The 22,022-nt window shown below is 38.6% G+C and overlaps 3 protein-coding genes and 1 long non-coding RNA gene across 6 annotated transcripts; 2 read left to right on the top strand and 2 right to left on the bottom strand.

Annotated features, from left to right (window-relative positions):
- Positions 1-2,290: 2,290 nt before the first annotated feature.
- On the bottom strand, positions 2,291-2,843 carry LOC149653440 (uncharacterized). Its single transcript, XM_089847002.1, has 2 exons — positions 2,754-2,843; positions 2,291-2,608 (listed from the first exon to the last, which is right to left on the bottom strand). Exons 1-2 carry the CDS (start codon positions 2,841-2,843, stop codon positions 2,291-2,293), a joined length of 408 nt encoding a protein of 135 aa, XP_089703128.1.
- A 91-nt stretch (positions 2,844-2,934) lies between these two features.
- On the bottom strand, positions 2,935-4,077 carry LOC149653439 (protein ZBED8-like). Its single transcript, XM_089847001.1, has one exon. It carries the CDS (start codon positions 3,766-3,768, stop codon positions 2,935-2,937), a length of 834 nt encoding a protein of 277 aa, XP_089703127.1. The 5' UTR covers positions 3,769-4,077.
- A 5,519-nt stretch (positions 4,078-9,596) lies between these two features.
- LOC149653438 (uncharacterized) lies at positions 9,597-10,994 on the top strand. Its single transcript, XM_089847000.1, has 5 exons — positions 9,597-10,057; positions 10,133-10,259; positions 10,309-10,440; positions 10,623-10,694; positions 10,771-10,994. Exons 1-5 carry the CDS (start codon positions 9,668-9,670, stop codon positions 10,992-10,994), a joined length of 945 nt encoding a protein of 314 aa, XP_089703126.1. The 5' UTR covers positions 9,597-9,667.
- Positions 10,995-12,226: 1,232 nt separating this feature from the next.
- On the top strand, positions 12,227-15,480 carry LOC149653437 (uncharacterized). 3 transcript variants are annotated; one of them, XR_016370899.1, is made up of 5 exons: positions 12,227-12,706; positions 12,866-13,814; positions 13,900-13,917; positions 13,995-14,136; positions 14,189-15,480. It is a non-coding gene; the product is annotated as an uncharacterized LOC149653437 (long non-coding RNA). The 3 variants fall into 3 exon arrangements; XR_016370901.1 differs by having other exon boundaries at positions 12,866-12,932; positions 12,990-14,136; positions 14,200-15,480; XR_016370900.1 differs by having other exon boundaries at positions 12,866-14,136; positions 14,200-15,480.
- Positions 15,481-22,022: the final 6,542 nt, after the last annotated feature.

Genomic DNA, 22,022 nt, shown 5'->3' with positions numbered 1-22,022 from the left:
TGCGAGCGTCTTCCAGGCGGAAATCATGGCCATGTGGGGATTTCTGCATCAAGAAAAATTATTGCGGTAGGACGATTCAGATTTATTCTGATGATCAGGCTGCTCTCAATGCGCTAAACCAGTGCCTTGTCGACTTGCTGGGTTCTTTCACTGTAAGCCAAACAAGGTTTAATTGCTGTGTGTGCCTGGGCAACGAGAGGGCTGACATGTATTCTAAAGGGGGGGGCTGAGGCGAAGTTCTTTGGACCTGAGCCTGCATATCCCATCTCACATTGCATCATTCGTCTGCACCTCAACTGCAGCTCTGTCTCGACATTGATGGGCAGAGAAAAAACAAGGAGTTTGTCCCAGGCCCATCCAATTCTATTGCAAAGGAACTGCTTGCCCTCACCAAAAAAAAATCAGGCTGGTGACCAGTTTCTTCATTGGACACTTGTCGGCTTAACAGGCACCTGCATTTTATGGGCATCGTTGATGACCCGTTCTGCAGGATCTGCAGGGAGTCAGAAGGAACCTATCCTATATCATCTGTAGTTGCGATTACCTCGCGGCTCTGAGGTTGGAGCAATTTGATATCCATTCAACACAGTGCTCTCGCGGCTAATCGGATTCTCCGCTTCATTGAGGCGACAGGACTGGCTGCAGTCAAACCAGCTCGGGGTGCACAATAGTCCTTTGGTATCGGTGCTTGACGTGGCAACGCGTCACCTCTTTCAACATTAACTGTTTAATTTTTTCCCCGTGACCCTTTTTCCAGAACCCATTTTTTCAACATTACCCATGGGTACGTGTGTTTACGGTCTATCTCTATGAAGGGTGAACGAAAAACAAGTATGTCAAGCAACTGGTTATGAAAAGATCGTCAGTCGGCTTCCCACTCATACAGGTAAAGAAAGAAACTGGTATAGTAGCAGAGCAGAATTCACTTTCCTTTGCAGGCGACTGTTGATACTAAATTCAGGACTTACACAGTAGCTTCTCCGGTGCCAATTAAATACTGAAATGTGGCCAATTTCAGTTGAAAAAGTTGGCCAAATAATACAATATTTAAACTTCTAATGATACTTATTGGGAGTAGATTAGTTGCAATGGGGCTGTTTTCGAAATCCAATAGAAATCGGGAACCCCTTGAAAAGAAGCATAAATTGGTGGATTTATTTTTGGGCAAATGAAATTGTGAAATTAGTTACTCTAAGGGTTTGTTTACACTTTCTATGATTGTTTTCTGCGACTTACACCTTATAGCGTCGTGATGACGGTGCATCGCACCTTATAGCGTCGTGGTGACGGTGCATCGCACCTTATAGCGTCGTGGTGACGGTTCATCGCACCTTATAGCGTCGTGGTGACGGTGCATCGCACCTTATAGCATCGTGGCGACGGTGCATCGCACCTTATAGCGTCGTGGTGACGGTGCATCGCACCTTATAGCATCGTGGCGACGGTGCATCGCACCTTATAGCGTCGTGGTGACGGTGCATCGCACCTTATAGCATCGTGGCGACGGTGCATCGCACCTTATAGCGTCGTGGTGACGGTGCATCGCACCTTGTAACGTCGTGGCCACAGTATGGCGCAAGTATTTATTGGGCAGTAATTTTATTTCTCGAGTTTATGTGGCACACTACATAAATTTCAGTAGCATGCGAGCTAGTGCGTGCTTTGAAGGTTGCTGTATAAACTTGACACAGTAGAATAGACTAGTGGTGGTAGAGAGGGGTGAAGACGGTGTATGCTTCTCTCTAGGCGCGCTCTTGTAAGAGGAAATGCTGTTCATGCAGAGTAGGGGGATAACACTGAGCTTAGAGGTAGAAGAGTATAAGGTGGTACTGCCATTACTCTATTGCAGTGGTTCTCAAACTTATTTCGTCCATCACCCACTTTGAGGAACAAAGCTTATCTAGTGCCCCCCAAATTTTTTAGACTTAAATTAGAAAAATTAAAATGCATATTTAATCACATTGAGAAGCTGTTTTATGGACAATTTTACATTAGGATTGAAACCTTATTTAATGTGACGGGTGAATCTGATGCCCTTTGATAATCTTGTTAATATCAGGCCCGAAATTACTTAAAAACAGCCGTAAGTCGCCACGTTCCGTGATATGCAGTTGATTTCTCTTTTTGGTAAGTAAGGTTGTTACAGCGCAAAATCCACGTTCACACAAATACGACGATGGAAATGCTATCAAAAATCGCTGAACAATCGACCATAATCCGGGGTACAACTGCGGGATAGCTTTTGCAGCCAATATTCTTGGTAGCCATACTTAAATCTAATTTTTAGTTCTTAGTTTGTTGTCAGTTCTATAAGTTGTTCTTCTAACAGAGATGAATCGGCTGTATTTCCATTTGAAAAAGGATCCAACACCCAGTCTGGTATGACCATGTTTAAAATGTCCTGGAATCGTTCCTTGAAATCATCGTGGAGATTCTCCAAGTGTTGACTGTAAACAAGCAAGTCGTCATTGCTGGTCAATACTGCTGATAAATTGGAAAAGTTATTAAATTCGCGTCTGCAGATATTTCTCTTGTACAGTAATAGTTTAGCTACGAAAGCTGCAACGACATTTTTGGTTTTTATCATGTTTAAGTTGTCGCCTTGCAGCTGGAGATTAACAATTTAAATAAGTCTGTCAAGTACGCAACATCATTCTTTGATTTCCTGAGGTTGTCCCGCAATTTTGTGTCTTTGTTCTCCATGAACTCTATGACAGAGTCATACAGATCGTAAAATCGAGTAAGACAATAACCTTTTGATGGCCAGCGCACTTCTGTGTGAAGCAGCAAGCGTTTGGAATCTTCATCATTAGCAAGGCAAAGCTGACTAAATAATCTGTCATTTAGTGAGTTGCTCCTGATTTTATTTACCGCTCTGATGACATATTGCAATGATGTATTCAGGCGTTCACTCAGATTTTTCGCTACCAAATGCTAGCGATGAATGACGCAATGTACAGCAAGAACGTCTGGGACTTTCTTTTTTAAGTACGCTATGAAGCCTTTGTGACGCCCAACCATAGCCGGAGCGCCATCCGTAGCAGCTGACACAATATTCTTCAAAGGAATCTCCTTTTCTTCACAAAATTTTTCCAGTGTATTAAATATGGTTTCTCCTTTTGTATCTGTTTCTAAATTTCGCGCAAATAATAGTTCTTGACATATTTTCTCATCTTTGATAAACCTGACGTATGACAACAACAAAGCTTCATTAGTTGGTAAGGTAGACTCATCCAACTGAATTGAAAATTGGCAGGTCTGCAGGTGCGTACACAACGATTCCTGAATATTTTCAGCCATCTCATCTATTCGTCTTTGCACAGAACTATTGCTCAAAGGATTTTTTCGAATAATATCTGCCGCTGGTTTATGAAGAACCGTGGTTATTACTTCTTTTAATGCCGGTAAAATTAAATCTTCGCCAATAGTGTGTGGTTTGCCTGTCTTAGCAATTAACAATGAGATATTGTACGAAGCCCGAAGTCCATCATCGTCTTGCTTAGAAGCTGCTGTAAGAAGTTTCGATAGAGTTGGCTGACTTACGTACTTCTTTTCCAGATCTTGAAAATAGGCCAAGTCTTTGCCCTTCTTATCAGAGTGCATTTTGTTAAAATGATCTTGTAGCCTGGAAGGCTTCATTGCTTCATTTGAAAATGACTTTTGACAAATAAGGCACATCGGCGACGATGGACTTGTGGGATTTTCGATAAATCCGTATTTCATATAATCCACACTGTACTGCCGTCTCTTCTTTTTTGCTTCCGACATGGTTTTGAGTTCAAAAGTACGCGAGTTAAATATTCACTTTAAAAAACCTACTACCGGTTGAAAGCGAAAATGCTGATGCAAATAATATTAACAATTACTGCTTTTAAATATTTTACAAATGCAAAACAAACCGACGGGAATAAGATGAACAGCTCATGCGTGTGACCGAATTCGCGTGGTTTAACAAAAACGTGTTACAACTTGATTGAAACGAACACGGTATGACACACCGCGTAGTGGAGATGCATAAAGGATTGGCTGGTCTATATTAAAATGCGATATACTCAACGGTTTCCTTGGCGCCTCGTAGAGTCACTTAAAGCCCCCCGATAGTCACTGAGCCTTCTACCGACCCCCTGATGACCTATAGCGCCCACAAGGGGGCGTTATCGCCCACTTTGAGAAACACTGCTCTATTGCAACATAATTTTTGCCCTATTTACTGATATTGTTGTAATTACAATGATGTGTTGTAATTAGAACGATGTACTGTAATACGATGAAGGCACGCCCTTGATAATGAAGTATGTCTAGACAAAAACTAAATATCTAGTCGATTAATTTTTTTAATTATTATAAAATGAAAATTGTTTCAAAATTCAAGAAAAATAAAATTTTTGAAAACGAGATTGACGCTGTACTGTTTTATATTATTACACAAGGTGTTCATAGGCTTCAATTATTGCGACCGAGTAAGGAAATGCTCACGAAAATCAGAGAAAATGTCTTATGACCAAGTAAGTTTTTTTGAGAAAATTGCTAATCAGAGAAAATGTCTTTTGACTGAGTAAATTCTCCTTTCAAAATTGCAATAATTATATTGTCTAGGAATGCGAGTCGGAGAAGTACTGATTTTCAGATACTGTATTTTTACCTTTGTAAATAACCATGGAACGGCGAAAAATATTTAAAATAAAATTTTTAATAAACTTTGCATTTAATTGAGTAATTTATTTACGTTAGCAAAGCGTCTCCACATTCACAACGGAAAACGATTAGTTTTCTTCATGATAAACGTGATGTTTCAGGCCTAATTGAAATCAAACATCGTCTGCTGTGGAATTGGCGTGGTGGGGACTGGTTGAGGGGTGAAGGTGAACGAAAATAAGCTTATTTCCAGAACTGGTAGAAAAAATTAGGCCTGTTCATAAACGAAATTTTAAAGTTATAGGTGGCAGCACATTTTCTCTCTTTTTTTGTTGTCGAGAGGTGAAGTATGAGTCTAGGGGCAATATCGAGCAGATTTCCGCTTTAAAGCGCCTGTCAAATAAGCAGGAGATCATGAGTTCGATTCTCGTCGGAGCCTCGCTGTTATATTACTTGAACTGTTATATATTTAGTTTTTTAATAGCCATTAGCTAACATTGTTAAAAAACATCTAACCTATTATTGATAACGATTTGTATATATACTGCTGTTGATTCATAATTTTTTAGTCTTAATAAACTATCTCGTTTAGTTAACATTCTTGTGACTCCCGTGTTTTTACTAGTCCGCAAGACATAACATGGTGTCAGAAGACCTGAAAGTCGCGCCCTTTTCGGGGGAATAGGATTCGTGTTCTGTTTAGTGGGTAGGCTCGATATTGCAGTCGCGGTTATGGCTAATAATTAACCGACGATCAGACCGTTTTGTGCTGGATCCAACCCGGCCGAAGCATGTAAATTTTGGCGTCAAGACTTCATGGATTACCTTGCCGCGTTGAAATATGACGCCGAGGAGGAGGCCACGAAGACAGCCTTATTCCGTCACGTGTATGGCGACGATTTGAAGAAGCAGTATCGATTGCTTAACCTGAAGCCGGTTTCACCCGCTAAAGAAGTTACACTAAAGCAAATTCTCGATGCCTTTGACAAGCAGTACGATGCCTATCATAATGAGATATCGGCGTCATTCATTGCGTTGGGAATTTCACAGAAGCAGGGAGAACCATTTGAAGATTTCTATTCTCGACTCCGGCTGGCCATTGAGGAGTGCAAGTATGGACAAGCTATGGACAGGATGCTACGTGACAAGTTGGTCCATGGTCTTCAGGATAGAGCCTTGCAAGAACGTCTCTTGCGGGAAGCAGGCCCATCAAAGAAGACGCTGGATGACATAGTAGCTGAATGTAAAGCCGCTGAATTGTCACGGGCCCAGGCGAATGCCATGAATGAATCTCGTGCTGAAGTACATGTTGTCACCCGAGAGCCGAGCAAAGCAAATCGACGGAAAAAGAAGTCTAAGGTTAAAGATACCGAAACTAAGAAATGTGGGTATTGCGGTCGCCAGCATGCGCCGAGGGAGTGTCCGGCGTTTGGAAAGACTTGTCTGAGGTGTGGTAACAAGAACCACTTCGCCGTAAAATGTCAAAAAGATGCGAAGGAGCAGATAGGAAGACCTCAGCGTCCTTCCTCATGTAGTCGTCGGATTGATACCATTACTCAACTTTCTGATGATGTTGTGTACATCGGTACTGTGGAAGTCGGCAATGACGAATCTGGGTTGCGCAGGAAATCGGATCAAGTCGTGAATAGCACACACGACGTTTGGTATGAGGATATATCAGTTAATGGATCTATCATAACCTTTAAGTTGGATACCGGGGCCCAAGTTAATGTCATTACCAAGGATAATCTAGAAAAGATGCCGAGACGTCCACGAGTACAGAAGACCAGTCAAAGAGTCTTGGATTTTGTGGCAATGAAATTCCCTTATTGGGGGAATGTTTCTTGGCATGCTTGACCAACAACGGAGGAAAGGAAGGCTCTTTTCGGTTCGTCGTAACAAGTTTGAACGTCAAACCTGTCCTCAGTGCTCACGCTTGCGTCAAGCTAGGCTTTATTACAAGAACATCGGGTAACTTGGCCTCTGTCTGCCAAGCAGCAACGGATTCACCTAAGAAGATACTTGAAGAGTTCGAGGACGTCTTCAAAGGCATGGGCCGGTTGGACAGAGTAGTCAAGATACACCTAAAGGAGGATGTCATTCCTCATGTGGCAGCACCAAGAAAGATTCCGATAGCCCAACATGATAAAGTTAAGCAAGAACTACGGCGTATGGAAGAATTAAAAGTAATAACGAAGGTTGACACGCCAACAGATGGGGTTAGCAACATGGTAGTGATCGAAAAGCCAACGAAGATACGCATCTGCATAGATCCAAGGCATCTTAATGTCGCTATTAGACGGCCACATTATCCAATTCCTACTGCGGATAAGCTCCTGGCAGGTCTTCAGGGATGCGGTGTTTTTACGTTACTGGACGCTAAAGATGGCTTTTGGCAGCTGCCTCTGGACGAAGAGTCGTCATATCTTACGACATTTGCAACGCCATGGGGTAGATATCGGTTCCTGGTATTGCCCTTTGGTCTGAACAATGCACCAGAAGAGTTCCATAGGTCTATGGATGCGATATTCAAAAAGGAGACTTCAGTCAATCCCTATTTTGACGACATTGTTCTCGGTTCCAAGAACGTGGAAGAACATTGCGTTCTGCTTCGACGCACGCTGGGTCTAGCACGATAAGCAAATTTGAAGTTTAATCCTGGAAAGGTCCAATTGGCTTTATCGAAGATCAAGTATATTGGGCATATTATCTCTAAGGATGGCTTGGAACCTGATCCTGTTAAGATAGACGCAGTTATGAAGTATGCCGAACCTAAGAACAAAGATGATGTACGTCGCTTTCTGGGGATGATAACGTATCTTGCCAAGTTTACGCCGAATCTCTCGACATTAACGCACTCTTTACGTCAGCTAATGAAGCAATCTACACAATGGCATTGGGACGTAAACGTTCAGCGTGACTTCGAAAACATCAAGAATACGCTGGCACACGCACCGTGTTTTCGGTTCTTCGATCAAAACCGTCCAGTTACATTGTCCGTCGATGCTAGTAAGAATGGTTTGGGGGCCGTGTTGTTGCAAAGCGGTGGTCCTGTCGGCTATGCATCAGCCTCATTAACTGAAACGCAGCAGAGGTATGCTCAGATTGAAAAGGAGCTTCTCGCGGTTGTCTTCGGGCTTGAGCATTTCCATTATTACACGTACGGAGTCCCGGTTGAAGTCCAGACTGACCACAAACCTCTGTTGGGACTAAGTCAGAAACCATACGATGCCATTTCCTTGAGGCTGCAGCGGATGTTATTAAAGCTGAACCGATATAACTTTACCTTGACGTACGTTCCGGGAAAAGAGCTGTTAGTGGCCGATGCGCTCTCCAGAGCTCAGCTTCCGGATGCCTACTTTATGGAAGAAACCAATTCAGCTCGAGTTGAAGTGTGTCTCATGGTCACAGCTTCGAAGTCTAAATGGGATGATCTAAAGAAGATGACGATTGACGATCCAGAAATTCAAGATGTCCTGTTTCAAATCACGAATGGCTGGCCACTCGTCAAGTCTAAATGTCGACTACAAGCAAGACCTTATTTTCATTGTCGGGCTGAACTCTATATGTCTTCCGATGGGATTCTTTGCCGTGGTCAGCGATTGGTGGTACCTAAGGATGCAAGGCGTGATATTCTGGACATATTGCACGCTGGTCATAGAGGGATGGTTGCTGGAAAAGCTACTGCTCGAGAATATTTTTGTTTGCCTAAGATGGGTCAAGATGTCGAAGAACTTGTTAATGGATGCCATGCCTGTCAGGCCTATCAGCGAAGTAATCAATATGAACCCTTGATCATACAGGACATACCCATCAGACCATGGCAAAAGGTGGGATGTGATTTCTTTGAGATCAAGGGCAAGCACTATCTCCTCATCGTGGATTGCTTTTCGAAATACGTCGAAATTCAGCTTATGCATGGAACTGCAGCACCTGCTGTGATTACAGCCATGAAGACCGTCTATGCCAGATTCGGGATACCAGAAGAAGTTGTATCAGACGGAGGTCCGCCTTTTGCCTCAGGAGCAATGAGAGACTTCCATAAAGACTGGAATATTTGTCATACGATGACAACTCCTTATTATCCTCGTTCGAATGGGTAGGTAGAACGTGCTGTCCAGACCTTAAAGAAAAGTTTAGTCCAGGCTGTGGAAGATGGTAAAGACCTTAACTTGGTCCTCTTGATTATCGAATTACGCCGACACATGGACTTTCATCTCCTGCGGAGCTACTAATGGGCAGGCGCCTTCTGCCTTCCCATCCGGAAAGGTTAATGCCACACTATGATGTAAGTCAAGGAACTGAAGAACTCCAACGCCGGCAATTGAACCAAAAGCGCTTTGGGGATCAAAGAACAAAGCCACTTGACCAACTTCAAGAGCACGATAGAGTATGGTTTCGACAGCGTCCTAAGGAACCTTGGCAGCAAGGTGAAATAATCCGATGCGGTCCACAAAGACGATCTTATGGCATAAAATCGGCCGATGGTACTATCTATACCAGAAACCATTATTACATACGTCGGGATCGCTCAAACATCGAAGACTATAGTGCAGAGTGTCCAACAACAGTTCCCAAAAGCGAAACTCCTGAAACATCAGAGATTACAACAACTGTTCCTAAGTGTGCTCTCGCTACCAAAACAGAGCCTGATCCTGTTACATCTGCCAACGTCAACTCTGAAATGCAAAAGTATAGCCGCCCAGTTCGAGTGCGGAAACTACCATTATGGATTCAAGACTATGTTCCTTAATTGTAAATAACTAGTTGAAAAAGGGCATGTTATGTATTTAGTTTTTCAAAAGCCATTAGCTAACATTGTTAAAAAAACATCTAACCTATTATCAGAAGTAAATGAACCGAAGTTGTCAAACTCCTATTGTTTTAATGTTAACGGCAATTGCCCATTACCCCCTCCCCACCTCTCCCCTCTTTTCGCGCTTTTCGTGACGTCTTTCCATCGCGCCGTTTTTAAAGGGCGCCCTCGAACGGTCGAGAGAGATTAAACTAGAGTCTGCTTGGGTGAATTAAAATGGCGGCCTTCATAGGTGGGGTTTCTTCAACTGGTGGTAACGAAAGCTGGCTGAATGAGCTTGGAAGAACTAAAAACGTGCAAACACAATGTAATTTTAATTTACTGCCCAAAGTGGCAACTAAAAATAAAGCGGTAATATGTAAAATGGGAGAAATTGCTATTAAAAATAAAGATTCGGGCAGCAAAGAGGCTAAGCCTTTGAAGAAAATGACTGCAGTAGCTACCCAATGTTACTTAGAAGTTCCTATCACAAAACGGCCAAACGATGCAATTAAACCAGAGTCAAAGCATGCCAGTAGTCAAACAGATACCCGATATCATCCTATGTTGTTTAATGCCATCACACGAACGCTTGAAAAAGAAAGTTTTGACGAACTATTTTACGAGGTATGTAAGCATGAATTTTAGCTTGTTAAATTTGAATTTTTGAAATGTATGTTTGTTTAAAATATGGTTTTATAGATTAGAGAAGAATATGGAGGATCCCCTGTGTTGATTATCACAAGAAAAAGACTTATTGGACTTTTTAGTGAAGATAGAGGGTTTGGTGAACAGCCAATTAAACTGGTTGTGCGTGTGAACGGAAACTGTACATTGGTTGTGTTATTCAAAGCCCCGAAAAATGTTCACTCTTCTAGGCTGTGATGGTGCGATTGACATGGAAATTTTAATGTCAACTCTAACTCTTATATCAGGTCGTTCAGGTCACGTATTTTGCCCTGGGGTGAATCCCAACATAGTTCTTAATGCCAATCTGACTTCACTCAAAGGTCTTATGCATATTCCATATCCCTATGAACGCTACCAGTCAGATAAATGTGACGTTTACTACCAGCCACTTACCGCGCACCAAATATTAAAACCCACTCTAAACAAATAATTAAGAAAAAATGTCCAAAGTGCACATATATTTCACATAATGTAACAAGAGCTAAGAGACGAAAATTGTTAGAGTCTCCAAACAGGAAATTTAAGAGGCAGAGAGTGTCGAGTAATTTTCCAGTTAAGAATCTTACACCAAAGAGTAAGTCAATACGCATGTCTCGTATTCAACAAGCCAAATCAGTTTTGAGAAGAAAGATTAAGAAATTTGAAAAAAGAATTAAAACTCAGAGATGTCAAGGTGAATGAAAATCAATCTGAAGAATTGACAGAAGTAGTCAAATTGATTAATGAAAAGTACAGTGACGTCCTTGAAAAAAGCATAGAATCGACTGAAGGCTGCACTAAAGAAATTTTAAAAGAAGCACGGGAACAAGACTCCTTGAAAAAGCACTTGTCAGACCAGAAAGATTTTTTTTTTCACAACAAGAGCAGATTCTAACCAGCCTGCGTGTAGGTTCTTGGAACTCTATAACTTTAAGAATGGCTCTTGCTGTTGCTTCGAGAAGTAAAGCAGCTTACGAGGCACTGAGAAGCTTCAAAATTTTGAACTTACCATGCATCTCAACTTTAAGAGAAAAAACACGAAAATTGAATCATAAGCCGGGAGTTAATGAAGAGTATTTAGCGGAACAACAAGTCATATATCAAAAAATTCAGTCTGAAAAAAAGAGACTGGGAGACCCTATTCTAATGGGAGTTGGCATCACCATATTTGACGAGGTTAAAGTAATCGACAAAGTCATATGGAACAGCAAAACTCACGAGTTTATGGGGCTGGCGATGGACGAAGAGGATTATCCTGAATTAACAGACATTTTTAAAGATACTTCAACCAAAGCACCCGCACCCATGCAATATGTTTTGCAGTTTATGTGGAGGGATTTAACTTCAGGGTTTGATCTAATTGGGCCGTATTTTACTTCATCTCACCCCTTTCAACAAAAATCACTCGTCACTGCTCTATATCAAACTTTGGAAGCGTTTGTAATGTACAATTTTAAGTCACTGGGATTGGTTTGTGATGGGGCCAGTGAAAATTTATCGTTGTTAAAGGTTACAATGGGTGTTGACGGGGCTTTTGGATTCAAGGTTAAAAGCGATGGTAGTTACGACTTCACTGTCCAACCTCATTTTATAAACCCATTTTCAAAAGAATGTATGAGACTTCACTGGATTATATGCCCATCACATGAATTAAACAATTTAATCGGCCAACTGTACGCATCAAGAGAAGATGGACCTTAAGATTTTTTAAGAAATGGCATACTTTTCGGCTGGAAACAAGTCTACTTGAGAGATGAAGAGAGAGCTAAACATGGGCAGTCTCGATCTGCACGTTTTTTATTGAAAAGCTATATAGAAAGAGATACTTGGACAAGGTTCAACGTCGCCCCTTCGAAAGTGGTTCAACAAGAGGATGTTCTGAGCGAGCTTTATGGATTTGCTCATGGTAAAGATGGTACAGAATCACAACGCATAAGCGCTTTAGAAACCTATAAATACATTAGAGCTTGTAAAATATTTGAAAATGGTGTTCTACGAGCACAGCGAGTAACTGATATTAGATAAAAGGGCATACTCTCTATAGATGAAGGCTTTTCGTATTTTGAAGAGTGGCTAAAAGAGGTTCTCGAGAAAAATCCTGATATTAACATTAACAGCCCCCGACAAGAAAGATTTTTATCATGGCAAACTTGGGATCTATTGAGAGTAATGTTTTATGGTTTAAAAGGCTTGTCTGAAGATTTCTTTGAGCTACATCCAGGATATTTCTTATCACTGATTAGGATAAATGGAAGCGCCATAGAAAGTTTGTTCTCACAAATTAAGTACGCCACGTCTAATAAACTAACTGGAACCAATTTCTATACTGGATTAAAAGCTGTAAAGACCCGAATAAACGTTGAAAGACATCACCGAGGGAATAAGCATTATAGGGATCAACTTCTCGCAATTCGTGAATCAGACATTTAATTAATTAAAATGAGATTTCTTTACTTTTTAACGTTTAAAAATGAGATATTTTAATTTTTACCCTTTATTTTGACTGTGTGATTAATAAACTAATCATAAACATAATCACTATCGTGTTTTTTCTTTTTGTTCCTACTGGGGACGGATCTTGCATTTGTATCACAGCTGTAGGCATTGGTAAATAGCTTTTTTCTCTTTACAATATCACAGATTTGTCTTTTTGGCGAATTATTGTAACTGTCATCAACTTCACTTGGTTTTGGTGAAGTATGGCGAAGTATGGCTCACTAACTTTTTAGTAACTTTTTTCCTCTTTATCACTTTGGTTGTCTTTAGGGGGGACTCTTGAAAACGTCTATGGTTTACTGTTTGACTAGTAGTTTGTGAATTATGGCTGTTTAAAGTAGGAACTATTTTTTCACTTTAATTCGTTTTCTTGTAAGTTTCTGCAAACTTTCAGGTAATGGCAGTGATGATGATATGTCCAAGTTTGACCCACATGTTGATTTGACATTTTCATTATTATTTTTTCTTATTTACGCGTGTTTCGGCTACATATTTGGCTTTTCCCGTTTTTTCTTTAAAATTGTAAAGATGATCACGGAGTGTTTGACCACCCTTCCTTTTTTTGCATGTACTTGAAATGAACTCTTGAATTCTGGCATGGATAATTTTTCTTGTCCACTCTTTGTAAAAATTATCCATGTCCAGTTGTTCCCAATTAAATCCTTCGGGTAAAGCAGCATGAAATAACGCTTTTTGCTCTTGACAATTTATAATGTTAAAACATTCAGCTGAGCATTTTTTAATCATTTGTGACCCGTATTTCATAAAAGCTGCTTTATTTGCATGTTCCCGAACATTTTGGTTAAGTGTGCGTATGAAACCCAAGAAATTTGTTTTGGGATAACTCATTTTCCCGTTATCTCTTACTTGTAGTTCTATCGGAAGACTTTCCTTTTCAATTGAGTTCATTTTAATAAGTAGAGCAACTTTTTGGAGCTTCTGATCTGCTATTCGCTTCTTTAATGCATATTTAATGTTAACGCTTGATTTTGCAGTCCTTGACAATATCTCCCCTGAACATCCACCCCCAAGCTTGTAGAGAGCTGAATCACTTTCATCTTTGAAGTTATGAATTGCGTAGTTTACTTCCTCGTTATCACTGGTAAGGTTTTCAGGTTTATTAAGCTTTTCCGGATAGTTCGTCAATATCTTGCAGTATGTCAGAGTTGAAGATGTTATCACATTGTAAAGCAAAGCTTCATCATGACTACTGTTTTGGGTAATGATATTAGACCTCAGATTTTTCGCCTCATTGAAATATTTTACAGTTAATTCTGCCATTGAATGATTCGTTCTAATCTTAGCTTTGGTTTCATCATTTGGTATGTGTTGACTAGGTATATCCTCATCAGGATTCTGTCGTTCAACAGGTCTTTTTCTGGGTCTTCCTCTTTTTTAGGCGTTAGAGACTTGCATTGGATTTTCAGCTTATTCTATAAAGATACCAAATTTTCCACATACCTTTTCGCAGTATCAGAATTTATTAATTTAAGGTATGTATCAAGTCTTGAAAGCACGAAAGGCCGCCTAACACTCGCAAGGTATTCTAAAATATCTTTTGGCAAATTTTCATCCATTTAAAAATGATTTCAGTTCATCTACAGGCTACAGAAAACTGGCTAAAGAGCAGAGCTAAGCCTAGAAATAGCAGACGCCAAATTTTTGTAATCCCGATCTCCAAAGGTCGCTCTCAGATGGCGCGTCAGATAGTATCCCATCAACCATTGCACGACCTTTCTCAGTAGAAAATGTGGAACAAATGGTTTTGATATCGCAAAAGTGCGTGCAAAATTAAGTGGACTTTAAATGACTTTAATAACACTCCGTGATTGCTTCTCGTATATGCCATCATTTCAAAAAAGTAGTTATTCCAACTTGCCGTCGAGGGGCCAGCAACTGAGCGTTATCAGTGAACAAGTCTGCGCTCTTGTTTTTTTACAAAAATGATTACGCTTATTCTTTTAAACCCCACTCTTGACAGCGCTAGAAATATAACGCGCAATCCTACTTAGGTGGACCAGGAATCTGAGAGTGATGAGCTCCTCGTTTGGTCAATTCAAGTCTGTTTTTTGGTGATAAGAAATGAACGTTTTATCTAACTGGTGTCGAAACACTATTAAGGATAATGATAACAGGAAAATGAGCAGTTTTAATTGGACTCTTCGGTCAATTCCGGCGGTAAAACTCTTTCTGACTACTAGTGGTGAGGACACGCTATGGATTCGATCATTTTGTGACTATAAATCGGAGCATAAATCTGCTGTTGGACAAGCGGCTTGAATTTGTTTAACATGAAAGAAGACGTCTATAACGTAAGCGTATTTAGTGGCTTTGAAAAGGTTAGTTATCAATATCTGAAAAGGTTTTAGTTGTTGTTTAATGTTCGTTGTGACGTTATTTTGACAATGTAAGATTGTCGAAATCGAGGGGTCGGACGTTTTTGAAAAGTGTACGGGATTTCGAAATCCAATTTGATTTCTTCGGATTTCGTTTGATTTCGACGGATTTCAAAATTAGATAAAATCCAATGGATTTTGTCGGAATTTTCGATTTTTTCCCTTGATTTCGACGGATTTTGAGACACCCTGATTTCGTTGGATTTTGTGATTTCTTTTCATTTTGGATTTCGTGAATTTTATAACTTATTTCGCGATTTCTTCACTGATTTTATGATTTCGCCTCTGATTTCGTGATTTTATGATTTCTTCACTTATTTTGTGATTTAGTTGCTCATTTCGGATTTTTTATTTGATTTCGAAATCAGCCTTGATTTCGGATTTCTCAAGTTTGGTTTCACGGGTAGCGTACTGATTTTGTGATTTAGTTGCTGATTTCGGATTTTTTATTTGATTTCGAAATCAGCCTTGATTTCGGATTTCTCAAGTTTGGTTCCACGGGTAGCGTACGGGATTTCACGAATGACAGTTACCCCTCGGTCGAAATAGTGCATCGACGTTTTTTCAGTTTGAAGAAATTGCGCATTGAGATCCCGTGTTCCAGACTATAGTTGTGAACTTTATGATAAACCTATTAAATTTAATACTTTTATTTGAATGAAATTTAAATTTGTAAAATAAAATTTAATTGCGTAATAAATTTTAATTTTCAAGCCGCTTTGGGATTTACCTAAATACTCTATCCACAGAATGATTTATTACGTTTTTGAAAATAATAAACGTCTCCGGTAAAGTATGCTAGGTAACCCCTACCCAAGAGCAAATTTAGGAGGACTACAATTCTCAACTGTTCAAAATTCCCTTAATTACGCGTCTAAGCAAAAACAAATTTAATCTTGTCCCTACATTTCTTAAACCACCCTTAGGAAACTTAAATTTCGATAAATTTTGTTTAAGGTTCATAGTTTGGCACTCTCCGCTTGGTTTTGCTCTTGGTTTTTTAAAAGACGCTTTCCTAATTGAGCTTATATTTTAAGGTACATACACGTGAATGATGGTAATGAAGATGCCGTGAAGGTTTGTCACTATAAATAAAACATTTTAGCCCTAAGTTTGAAATAAATGCCCCACCCTCGGTTTCATTGTGTACATACCATTCAAGTTTCCAAGCAGATCTATTCCACACAAGAGAACAAAATTTGAAAATATGCGCAACTCGTTCTGCGCAGTCTGTCTTTAACTTCCGGAAAATCTCGCTACGATAAAATGTAACCAGAGCGCGCTATTGATGTCGAGATTGCAACAAGCAACGCCTTGACTAAAAAACTTAGGGCTCAAATATTGATCTTACGCGTGAATTGAAAAATTATATTCTCAATTCGCTGATCGATTAAGCTATAAAAAGAGCTTGAAGGGTTGAAGAGAGAACTTAAAAGCGAGGTCCACCGACTGCACTAGAGCACTCTAAGTGCACTCTGGGCGAGGTTTCGTCCGCCACTGGGATCACGAGTGCAACACACGCCCCAAAACACTGGCCCCAAAAACTGCCAGAGAATTGATCTTTTTTGCTCTGAAAAATTCGACCGAGCGACGGTGTTCGAGTGTTTTTACCTTTTTACATTTTATCGCCATAGATGGCGTTAAAAAGTAATGCATTTATAACGAAGATTTACTACCCCCACTTTTTCCCCTCTTCTATCCCCATTTACCCCTTTTTTTAGTGCCTTTCCCAGTATATTACCCCCTTTTTCCCCCCATTTTAGCCTATGTTACGGCTGGTCAGGAGTCTAAACCCGGCCTATCCCCGCCCATTTTCGCGTTAATTTATTCAGATTTATTCATAATTCATAAATAATGCTATAAAACGCGAACAGATGGACCTAGCGTAGCTAAACTTTATATTATTTTATTTCGTAACTTTCCAAATCCCTGAGGGGACTCGAACGTACCAAAGTTAATGCTACGATTCGGAAAACCGGCACGCTACGCCTGCGCCACCGAATTCTTATAGAGTCCATTGCTTTTATAAGATAGGAGCTGTAAGAGACAAATCCATCTCGAGTCTAGCCGCGTTTCGCGCTAAGAGAGAGAAATTAAATAATCGCCCACTGCCACGTTAATATGACGTTAGGTCGGCCTCAGAGTAACGTCTGAAGCTTAGAGTTCTTTTCCTAAAACCTAATCAGTCTTGAATGTAGAGAGAAACGAATTAGAAGGCAAAGTTCACCTTGAGTTAACCAACGATATCGTTTCTTGAAAACTCGTCTGCTTAAGCGAGCAGTCCACGTTCACAAGTGAGATTAATGATATCTTTATAAATAATGATGTAGTTTAATTAAGTTTAAAATTAACCGATTGAGGAAGTTACAATAGTTCAATATATATAATTCTGTAATTTAATTAAGATTAAAATAAATATATATTCACGAGTGAGATTAATGATAATTATAAATAATGATGTTCAAGTAAGTTAATTGAGGAATTTACTGTAGATTAATTAATATTATACTTTAATTTAATAAATATTATACTTTAATTTAATAAATATTATACTTTAATTTAATAAATATTATACTTTAATTTAATAAATATTATACTTTAATTTAATAAATATTATACTTTAATTTAATAAATATTATACTTTAATTTAATAAATATTATACTTTAATTTAATTAATATTATACTTTAATTTAATTAATATTATACTTTAATTTAATTAAAATTAACCGATTGAGGAAGTTACAATAGTTCAATATATATTATACTTTAATTTAATTAATATTATACTATAGTTTATGATATCGTTACAAATAATGATGTAGTTTAGTTAAGTTTAAAACTAACCGATTGAGGAAGTTACTATAGGGTTGGTACTGGTAATTGTGAACACTTTTTACAAATCTTTGAATAACTTCCGTGGAGCTAACGTTAGACACCAGAAACTTTCAGGATATGAAATTTGATTCTTTATACACAATTCGCTGTTTTAAGCTTTTTAACTCTCTTAAATTTTGCACACTATCCTATTTCCCAATCCCCTAGAGGACCCCAAATGTGAACAATTGCTGGTAAATGTAAACACCCTGACCCTCAATACTGCCATGTGTCCCATTCGACCGAACGCGTTTCCCATTCAACCGAAAACAGCCCAAATGTGCGGTTTTGGGAAAATATATATCAAAATTTAAAAAGCAAACGTTTTCACTTTTTTAAGGAATTTTTTTACCCTACAGTTTTCGTTGTATATATATATATATATATATATATATATGTTTGAAATGTATAATTTAATTTTAAGAGTGATTGATAATGGAGAGAATTGCCTTGTTTTGGAAAAGGTGGCGGGTAACTATTAGGAGAATATTTTGGAAAAGGTGGCAACTTATTAATAGGAGAATATTTTGGAAAAGGTGGCGACGAATTATTGGAACCATTGTTTTGGAAAAGGTGGCAGCTAATTATTAGGAGAATATTTTGGACAAGGTTGCACCTAACTATTAGGAGAATATTTTGGAAAAGGTGGCAGCTAATTAGTAGGAGAATGTTTAGGGAAAGGTGGAAGCTAAACTATTAGGAGAATATTTTGGAAAAGGTGGCAGCTAATTAGTAGGAGAATGTTTTGGGAAAGGTGGCAACTAATTAATAGGAGAATATTTTGGAAAAGGTGGCAACGAATTATTGGAACCATTGTTTTGGAAAAGGTGGCAGCTAATTATTAGGAGAATATTTTGGACAAGGTTGCACCTAACTATTAGGAGAATATTTTGGAAAAGGTGGCAGCTAATTAGTAGGAGAATGTTTAGGGAAAGGTGGAAGCTAAACTATTAGGAGAATATTTTGGAAAAGGTGGCAGCTAATTAGTAGGAGAATGTTTTGGGAAAGGTGGCAACTAATTAATAGGAGAATATTTTGGAAAAGGTGGCAACGAATTATTGGAACCATTGTTTTGGAAAAGGTGGCAGCTAAGTATTAGAAGAATATTTTGGAAAAGGTGGGAGCTAATTAGTAGGATAATGTTTAGGAAAAGGTGGCAGCAAACTATTAGGAGAATATTTTGGAAAAGGTGGCAGCTAATTAGTAGGAGAATGTTTTGGAAAAGGTGGCAACTAATTAATAGGAGAATATTTTGGTAAAGGTGGCAACGAATTGTTGGAACCATTGTTTTGGAGAAGGTGGCAGCTAACTATTAGGAGAATATTTTAGAAAAAGTGGCAACTAATTGATAGGAGAATATTTTGGAAAAGGTGGCAGCTAATTATGGGAACCATTGTTTTGGAAAAGGTGGCAGCTAATTATGGGAACCATTGTTTTGGAAAACGTGGCAGCTAACTATTAGGAGAATATTTTGGAAAAGGTGGCAGCTAATTAGTAGGAGAATGTTTAGGAAAAGGTGGCAGCTAATTAATAGGATAACAACCTAACCTAACCAAACCTAACCCAACTTACAATTTCCTTCTCTGGGTTTGAACCCGAGCCTCTGAATTAAAAGCCTGACATTCTACCATGATGCTGCGGTGATTCGAAATCCTCTCAGACATTTAATTAACTAATTCTTTCAAATAAATTACCATTCAGCAGAAACCCGCCATTGGGCTGGAAATTTAAATATATTCTCCATAAAAAACCAAAAAGCGGTTTCAGTCCAATGGGATTCGGTCTAATGGGACTATACCAAATACTGAAGGAGGTAGTGACTGAACTCTGGACCCAAATGTGAACAACAATGATAATCAAATGGGAGGAATAAAAAAGGCCCTAGGAAAGGACAGGGTTGCCACAGTACCTGGAAATCCTGGAAAATCTGGATAAGTCAGGGAATTTTAAAATGGGCCGAAAAGGTCGGGAAAAGTCAAGGAATTTTAAAAATTTCAGCAAAGTCAGGGAATTTGATTTTAGTGGGTAAAACTTCTTTAAAAGTCTTTATTGAAAGAGTAATGAAAGTTTCTCCTCATGCTCTCTCAACACAGAAAACTCTACATTAATCCTTGTCTAGAATTGTTTTGTAAAGTAAATGCTCTCTTAGACTGTTATTTATAGTTAAAATGTTTTTTATTTGTTTTGGTGCAACAAATACATGGGAAAACTTAATGTAGAGAGTTTATTTAATTATAAGCACTTAAAACGTACTGTAAACATTCACACTTTCGGCCTAAAAGGTCAGGGAAAATCTGAGAAAAAGGACAGGGAAAATCTGAGAAAAAGGTCAGGGAAAATCTGAGAAAAATGTCAGGGAAAACCGGGAAAAGTCAGGGAATTTGGTTCTGAAAATTCCGTGGCCACCCTGAAGGAGCTACCATTACGTAGGGCCTAAATTCATGCACCTAGATTAAAGTTTACGCAGATGTGATAATAGGATAATAGGATAATATAGATAAAACAATACCCGAGTCAAAATGTTCAATAATTTGTTGAGAAGTCCTATTTATTTCGATACCTCGCATAACAGCTGTCTCGTTTTCTCGCTTTCTCGCCCAATAAGTAGTGGTAGCTACCGCCCTCTTACCGCCAAATTGATAAACTTACTAGTGGCGCGAAATTTGAGTCTTTTTTGGGTCAATGATGTATTTTAAAGTTAATATTATCCGAACGTAGATTCCTTACACCACTTTTACTTTTTATTTTAGCTTAAAAAAGGATTCTAATTAACCTTGTAACATTTGCAATTTTTACTTGGTTTTTTCCAACTCTATTTATAAAATGGAATTCTGAATCGAAACCACAGATATTAATATCAATTTTATAGTGAAAAACGTGATCTATCTAACGATTAAAGGTTTGTTATCGTGGAATTATTTTAACTCTTGCTAAAGCTTATTCCCCGATGGTATTGTATTAAGCAACACCTAAAATTGGCATCAACTTAAGTTGATTAGTCCGAGTTGGTGTGTATATAGGTTCGTTTCTTTCATCCACTTATTCCTACAATGTTCATACCATTTTTACCGTAATCCTCGATATTCAATCTACAAATAGAGCCCTTTTAAATGGAATTTAAGCCGCCCAAAAATTAGCTACAAAATTTTAAAGAAAAAACAGAATCGTTCACATTTACCAGTACCAACCCTAGTTTAATAAATATTATTCTGTAATTTAATTAAGATAAAGTTCTGTAGGTTAAGTTTAAAATGAACCTAATGAGTAAGTTACTGTAGTTTATTACTAGATTGATTTTATTCATAATAGGAATGCTATTTTATAAACAATTAAAAAAAACCCCGAAATTCTAAATTAGCTGGGGTCATCTTATAATGAATATACTAATACTAATTCTTGTCACTAGAGGCCGGTAAAAAGTTATATGACTGGGTCATCTTGTTTTATACTTGTTAGGTTTCTTTGACTCTTAACTAATTATAATGGCTGGCTCTGTTGAGTGTTAATTAAGAATTAGAAACAACAACCACGATGTTCGGGTGCCATATTGGTTCTAAGGTTTATTGTAGCCTGCTTTGACTAGTTCGTTAGCGACCCCTAGCGATGAGTAATACAAAACAATTTGATCCGCAAAGTTTAAAAAATAAAATACATAACAAAAGTGACGTAGTAGCGTGTTAGATCGTGTTCGACTGACGAAACTTTCTGCGCCAAAACTCTGGTAGGTGAAAGCTTCTCAACCTGAGAGCTCTCTAGTTTTCTTGGCAAGGCCTATTTAAAATGGATGGTCGAGCTTTTCTTGGAAATTCAGAGTAAAAATGGTCGAGAATACATTTCAGGCAACATGAAAATCGTTTAAAAGCAAGGTGTTAATTTTCATTAATTTTTTTTCATTTCACTGTTTAATTTTAAAGCGAATGAGCTCAACTTGTTTCAACCCTTCATGCTCCCTTTATGGGCCAACTACAAACAGTTTTTCTCATACGCATTTCCAGAAAGAGGATCTGACAGCATTGCCAATGAGTTACGAATATGCAATGCGAGACCTTAAGTTGTCAACATTCACAGTGCCATTCATGTACGACCATCAAAGATTACTGTCTGTCAAAAATCTGACGTTCAACGCTGCTCCAGTCGGAGCCTTCGACGATTTAAA

The sequence above is a fragment of the Phalangium opilio genome, unplaced genomic scaffold (assembly GCF_054372755.1).
Source record: "Phalangium opilio isolate 3A_F unplaced genomic scaffold, DU_Popi_V2 ptg000082l_1, whole genome shotgun sequence".
NCBI classification, from domain to species: Eukaryota; Metazoa; Arthropoda; class Arachnida; order Opiliones; family Phalangiidae; genus Phalangium; species Phalangium opilio.
This window is presented reverse-complemented; position numbering and strand designations above follow the sequence as displayed.

What these genes read in the sequence shown, in the direction of transcription:
- LOC149653440 (XM_089847002.1), bottom strand. Translation starts at nt 2,843, where the DNA reads ATGACAGATTATTTAGTCAGCTTTGCCTTGCTAATGATGAAGATTCCA. An exon ending in AGTGCGCTGGCCATCAAAAG is followed by an intron (nt 2,609 to 2,753) that starts GTTATTGTCTTA and finishes GTTAATCTCCAG; the next exon opens with CTGCAAGGCGACAACTTAAA.
- LOC149653439 (XM_089847001.1), bottom strand. Translation starts at nt 3,768, where the DNA reads ATGTCGGAAGCAAAAAAGAAGAGACGGCAGTACAGTGTGGATTATATG.
- LOC149653438 (XM_089847000.1), top strand. Translation starts at nt 9,668, where the DNA reads ATGGCGGCCTTCATAGGTGGGGTTTCTTCAACTGGTGGTAACGAAAGC. An exon ending in TTGACGAACTATTTTACGAG is followed by an intron (nt 10,058 to 10,132) that starts GTATGTAAGCAT and finishes ATGGTTTTATAG; the next exon opens with ATTAGAGAAGAATATGGAGG. An exon ending in TGTGCGTGTGAACGGAAACT is followed by an intron (nt 10,260 to 10,308) that starts GTACATTGGTTG and finishes TCACTCTTCTAG; the next exon opens with GCTGTGATGGTGCGATTGAC.